General features: G+C 34.7%; 2 protein-coding genes across 3 annotated transcripts; one reads left to right on the top strand and one right to left on the bottom strand.

Annotated features, from left to right (window-relative positions):
• The first annotated feature begins 757 nt into the window (after positions 1 to 757).
• On the top strand, positions 758 to 2,897 carry LOC107463745 (F-box/LRR-repeat protein 3-like). 2 transcript variants are annotated; one of them, XM_021130831.2, is made up of 2 exons: positions 758 to 857; positions 1,100 to 2,897. In XM_021130831.2, the coding sequence occupies exon 2, from the start codon at positions 1,120 to 1,122 to the stop codon at positions 2,782 to 2,784; it is 1,665 nt and encodes a 554-aa protein (XP_020986490.1). In that variant the 5' UTR covers positions 758 to 857; positions 1,100 to 1,119; the 3' UTR covers positions 2,785 to 2,897. The 2 variants fall into 2 exon arrangements, with proteins under 2 accessions (XP_020986490.1, XP_015938089.1); XM_016082603.3 differs by lacking the exon at positions 758 to 857 and having other exon boundaries at positions 1,060 to 2,897.
• Positions 2,898 to 3,784: 887 nt separating this feature from the next.
• On the bottom strand, positions 3,785 to 5,530 carry LOC107463737 (F-box/LRR-repeat protein 3-like). The gene has a single exon (XM_016082594.3). The coding sequence runs from the start codon at positions 5,528 to 5,530 to the stop codon at positions 3,785 to 3,787; it is 1,746 nt and encodes a 581-aa protein (XP_015938080.1).
• Between the last annotated feature and the right edge of the window lie 858 nt (positions 5,531 to 6,388).

The raw sequence follows: 6,388 nt of genomic DNA, 5'->3' as shown, positions 1-6,388 counted from the left end.
TCCATATTAGTAAATATCTATATGTTTAGATGCAACAATAAATTGTTGTTTTTAACAAGTGATTATGAAGGTTGGTTAACTGGTCACATTTTTTTTATAAAATGAATACAACAAAATGATGTTATTAAATCTAATAAACACATTTGCTCTAAGAAATCCATTTTATCATAATTTCGAACACTTTTCATTTTTACAACTCACCAGAAAATATTCTCTAAACTAACTTGAGCGTTGAAATATTTTTTATAAATTTCCATCCCAATCTTTTCTGAAAATTAAAGTATATCTCGTCTTCAGAAAGGAAGAACGAAATTCAGTTTCTTCAGAGCCGAGATATACTTGGACAACTTATCACACGAACAATAATTTAGTTTTGATATAATTTTCTCTATTCATAATTTGAATATCATAAGACGGAAAAAAAGGATAAAATTCAAATGTTTTAAAAACATTAAGGACAAATATAGAAAAACTGAAATCAATATAAAATGTGGGAAATATAACATATAAATGAGACTATTCAATAATAATAATAATAATAATAATAATAATAATAATAATAATAATGACAATAATTTTTTTAAATTGGATCAATGTTATAATGCTCAAATGAGAAAATTGATCGATATTGTGGGGACTGGGGACTACACCAGATTGAAAGAAAAGAAAAGTGTGAAAAGTAAGAGGCTGCAAAGTGAAAATAACAGATCACCATATTAGATGCCATCTAAACAAGAACAAAGCAAAAAAGAGTTTCTAGAGATTCATCCCTTTAGACGACAATTCCATTAGTCAAAACTCAAACATTAACGCTTCTTCTTCTGAAGCTTCTTTCCCTTGATCAACGAAATTCTCAGGTAACTTCTATTTGCATCATTGGTTATTAGAATCATTTTTAAATAATAGCTACATTTTTTTATTATATATTTCCCAATACCTTAATACATGTCAAACAATAACTCTTTTGTTTATGATTTGATCAATTTCAATTAATCAATGATCAAGGCCGGCTGATCTGACCATAATCCAAGATTCATAGCCTGACATTCAACATTATTGTTATCAAAGCATTAGTTCTAAAAAAATTATGCTATGGCAGAGATCAAGAACAAGATCAAGATGAAGGCATCAGTGAGTTTTCCTGATGAATGCTGGGAATCAATCTTCAGATTCCTAGGCCACGGCCGAGACTTGGAATCGGTGTCCATGGTCTGCAAGCGGTTCCTCACAATTTCAAGCCAGCTTCAAGATTCCCTCACAATATTTGATGCAACAACAATGCTCATTCCAAAGCTGTTCTTGAGATTCTCAAGGCTCAAAGTCTTAGACCTCAGTTACTTCAATGGGAACCTCGAAGGCCTGCTTTGTCAGGTTTCACAATCCACCTTGGACCTTGATACCCTTAACCTTTCCAATCAGAGGACACTTCCCATTGATTTGTTCCGGGACATCGGCTCGAAGATGAAGAACTTAAGGGTGTTGATTTGTTCAAACATTGGCTCTCTTTGGGATAGCCATTTGATGATCATGGCCTATTGTTTCCCATTGCTTCAAGAGCTTGACATCAGCTTCCCATTGATTTCAGAAGCAACAGATTTTGGGATCTCAAAGTTGTCTTTGTTGCTTGAGCGCCTTCGCAAGATTAACTTCTCTGGAAACTACTTAGTCACTGATCAATCACTGGTAGCTCTGTGTCAGAACTGTATGACAATTGAAGACATTTCATTCTTCAATTGTTTTAAGATAACTCAAGGAGGCATTGCTAATGCTATCAACTTCAGACCAACCTTGGCTTCCATAGCATTCAACATTAAGAAAAGAAGAATTCATGGACGTGGCTTGGCACCTATGCCAATTAACTTGGATTTGATTGATTCACTCAAGAGTTTGAAAAGCTTAACTTGTATTGATTTGTCGAATTCTTTTATCTCGGATGAGTTGCTCTGTTCTGTTGCAGAATGTTGTCATTCCATAAAGAAACTCATCCTCCAAGACTGCTGCAATTTCACATTTTCAGGAATATATTCTGTGGTATCAAATTGTCCATTAATACAATGCTTGGATCTTAGAAAAACCGACTTCCTAACCGATCATTGTATTGGCAAGCTATCAATGTTTCTTCTCAATTTAACCTCTATAAACCTCAGTGGTTGTGATCAGCTTACCAATTCAACATTTTACACACTGACAAGAGGTTGTCCTAAACTTGTTGAGATTAAAATGGACAGAACATATCTTGGAGAAGTAGGGGAAGATTCAGATTCTTCTCTTGTTCCGGTTCAGAACACTCAAGTGAAGAGTCTCTATCTGGGTCAAAATATTTTACTTGGTGATCAAAGTTTGATGAAAATGGCTTCTATTTGCCCCAATGTAGAGCTTCTCGACTTAAACTCTTGCGGCAGCATATCAGGAGAATGTGTCGTGGACGTTCTCAGGAAATGCCGAGAGATAAGGCACTTAGGCTTAGCCAATACAGGGGTGAAGCTGTTGAAGATGGACTTTAAAGTTTTGCAACTGAAGGTATTGAACTTGTCAGGATCAAGAATCAATGATGAAGCACTCTCCATAATCTCAAAATGTTGCTGTGGACTAGTAGTTCTGGATATTCAAGGTTGCAACAATGTTACCACAAAAGGGGTGAAGGAAGTGGTAGAAAGCTGCATGGAGTTGAGAGAGCTGAATTTGAAGAACTGTGATTTTGTAAATGATAATTTTGTTGCTTCCTTAGAACTTATAAGGCCATCATTGAGGAGAATAATCACAAACTCTTATGTTGGTGTTTGAGAACAAATAATGCTTGGTGCATAACACTTCATTGTACAGCAAGGTGAGTAAAAATTATGCAGATGTCTCATGTATAGTATCTGTGTTTGAATTATGTTTATACGAGCATAATATATGCATAACTCTATGTATATATGCATGTGAAATTAGTTATTTATTCAGTTATTTGAATCTTCAAAATAACAAACTTTAGAATGAAAGAAGTACCTGATTGTTACTACTACTATGCATTTGTTTATAGTATCTTCACTGATTATTTCATATACATCTAAAGCTTTTGCAATTTTGCAAGGCACAAACTCTTGAATGGTCAAAAACCAATTAATTAGTAGCTCTATGTAAGAACTGTATGACAATTGAAGACATTTCATTCTTCAATTGTTTTAAGATAACTCAAGGAGGCATTGCTGATGCTATCAGCTTCAGATCAACCTTGGCTTCCATAGCATTCAACATTGAGAGAAGAAGGATTCATGGACGTGGCTTGGCACCTATGCCAATTAACTTGGATTTGATTGATTCACTTTGAAAAGCTTAAAAGAACTGACATGTTCCTAAAAATATTTTAAATGAAACAAATCCAGTTTTTAGCATTAGAGACTTAGAGTTTCATTATTTAATTCATTTTCATGTCATGTTTTCTTTCCTGAAAGCTTTTGTTCAAACAAGACTTCAAAAAGGAAGACAGAAAATTTTGATAACAACAAATGCACAGCGAAAAAAAAGAAAGTTACCATTAAATCATGCTAATTGTTCATATACATCTAAAGCTCTTGCAATTAACAAGGCTCAAACTCTTGAATGGTGAAAAACCAAAGGTATGAGCAGAATAAAATAATAGTATGTAATAAAAAAAATACTACCTTTTAGGAAACTACAAATAATGTAAACTGTGATATATTTACTATATTTTATTTCTCACACAAGTTACTCAAGGAAACCGAATATTCCACGCACAATTTAGATTCATAGTTTACTTCCAGATCAAGAATCAGTTACATTAATTAGACCACTTGCCAACAAAGCATCCATGACGCCGGAAGAGATCCCTCTGGCTCTCGGTAGCAGAGAATCGAGGCGGAGGTCTTATTTTTCTCAACGATGGCCTTGCAGATACCATCCAAGCAACGACATTAGCAGATACTTTTTCACAAGCTGCTAAACTTATCGTTCTTAGTTGCTTGCAATTTTTCACCATCTGCTTTACTCCCCTGGTTGTGATTTTGTGACAACTTTCTAAATCAAGTTCTTTTAACTTGCAACAACTCTTTGAAATAAGGTAGAGTTCCTCGTTGCTAATACTCAATTGGGACAAATTCAACACAAACAATGTAGGAACATCGAAGCAAACTCGAAACCGAAATTGAAACAGCTCATGTCCTAATAGAGCTAAGTCCATGCGCCGAATCTTACGACAGCTCCACAAAACATCAATAGCACCTTTTGAAACCCTTCCGCATTTGCTCAAATCTATCATCTCCAAGTTGGGGCAAACCGCAGCAAGCATAGTGACAGTTTCATCATCCAACCAGGTATTGCTAGCCAAATAGAGAAACTTTACATGAGAATTCACAACCAAACAATCTTCCTGCAGCTTCTGCTTTCCAATGCCTGTACTCTCCATCCTGATATCGGTTATCAAAGGACAGTTGCGCATAATGGCAAACAAGCTTAAATCAGTAAGCTTTGCATTATCACTAAGTTTCACAAACTTCAAGTTACCAAGAAGCAAAGACAACTCAACCACACACTGATCATTCAGAAACTGCGTCATTTGAAGATCCAAATACTGTAAATTGTTACACTTTCTCAACAAGTAAGAGATCCCACCGTATCCATATCCCTTACAACATCTTAGAGAGAGTTTCCTCAACGGAAGGCTTTCTTCCGCAATAGTAGACAAGGCCTCATCAGATATACTTGAATAATACAAATCAAGACAATTCAATCCCTTCAAACTCACCAATGCATCAATGAACTCCAAAGTCACATTCCCCTTTCTAAGGTCCTCACTAAAAAACCCATAAGTCAAACAATTAACTGATAAAGACCTCAATTCGGGTCTCTTGCGAATCGCATTGGCAATGCCTATCATAGAAACAGGGCCGGTTTGAATAACAACTAACTCTTCTAGAAACACACAAGTGTGACACAAGGCAAGAAGGTAAGAGTCTCCATGGGTGAAGTTACCCGAAATAGTCACCTTTCTAAGCTTCTTAAGCCCTGAAGTCAATGCCTTTTCCCAATCCGAAACAATATCAATTTTATATTTACGGAAACTCACATCGATTTCTTCCAGGTTTGGGAAGCACTCGGCAACTAAATCCAAATCATGACGGGCGTGGGAACAGTTGAGTGACTTCAAAGCTGAAAACTTTTCGGAGAATTGTCGCAACCCATGTGAGGGGAAGGTGGGTTGGTGAGACAGGTCGAGAGAATGGAGTGAGGGGAGGTTGAAGGAAGCGATTTGGGAGAGGAGCGCGTTGATGTCACCGGTGAAGTAGCGCGTGATTTTGATGGTCGTGAGGTTGGGAAAACGGCGGAGGAGGACGGGAATGAGTGGGAGGACACGGTCGGATACGGCGAGGTCGGTGTGGGTGCCGTTGGTGAGGGAAAGGAAGTGGCGCGAGACGAGGGAGAGTGATTCGTGATCGAGAGGGTCGCTAAGGTGTTTGAAAACTAATTCCCAACACTCATCTGGTAAATGTAGCTCTTGGTGTCTGCAAATTCTTGATGATGGAAACATTCTTGTGAGGAAAGGTTTTGGAGAACGATGATGGGAGTTTGGGGTATTAAGGTGGTTTTGACGTTTCTTATAAATCGAACTCTATAAATATTGGTTAAAAGATAAAATCTATGTTAAAAGATAATAAGATAGGTAGAAAGTAGAGTAACTTCACGTGAAGTTGATAATTGAGAGCCGTTAACTGATTTGAAGTTGATAACTGAGAGTCGTTAACTGATTTAACTGATTTGACTAAATTTTCATCTAACAGTTATTAAATATCAACTTTACGTGAAGTCGATTTTACCTGAGTTTTCACTAATAAGATATGATCATTTTATTTTAAAAATATTATTTTAAATTAAAATTTACTTATCTTTAATATACCAAATTTAATGTTAATAAAAATATTTGAATTTTTAAAATATTTAAAATATATAAAATATAATAAATTTCAAATATTTAGTGTCAATTGGACAAAATATTCGAGTTGATCTATTTAATCTTTGTTTATTTTAAAAGAAAAATTAATTTTAAGTAGAAAGACTAATTTAAAAAAAACTCTTAAATATCTGTATTTTTTGTTTTAACTAATGCTAACCTCTTGATTAATTAAGATTTTTCTTTTGTCAAGAATAATGTTCCATAGTTTGATTGGAATTTTTTGTTTAAATTAAATAAATATAATATTTATTGAAATAAGTAATATTTGGATCATTTATAATTTTAAATATCCATACATATCTTGGATATGGTGGCAAACAAAATTTTTAAAAATGCAAATCTTCAAATTTTTTTAATAGTCACATTTTTAATTTATTATAGACTAATATTTTTAGTGTAAAGAAAGAAAGAATTAACTAATGTTAATTTAAATAT

The sequence above is a fragment of the Arachis duranensis genome, chromosome 9 (assembly GCF_000817695.3).
Source record: "Arachis duranensis cultivar V14167 chromosome 9, aradu.V14167.gnm2.J7QH, whole genome shotgun sequence".
Taxonomy (NCBI): Eukaryota; Viridiplantae; Streptophyta; class Magnoliopsida; order Fabales; family Fabaceae; genus Arachis; species Arachis duranensis.
This window is presented reverse-complemented; position numbering and strand designations above follow the sequence as displayed.

Coding starts and splice junctions, on each gene's coding strand:
- LOC107463745 (XM_016082603.3), top strand. CDS start 1,093: ATGGCAGAGATCAAGAACAAGATCAAGATGAAGGCATCAGTGAGTTTT.
- LOC107463737 (XM_016082594.3), bottom strand. CDS start 5,530: ATGTTTCCATCATCAAGAATTTGCAGACACCAAGAGCTACATTTACCA.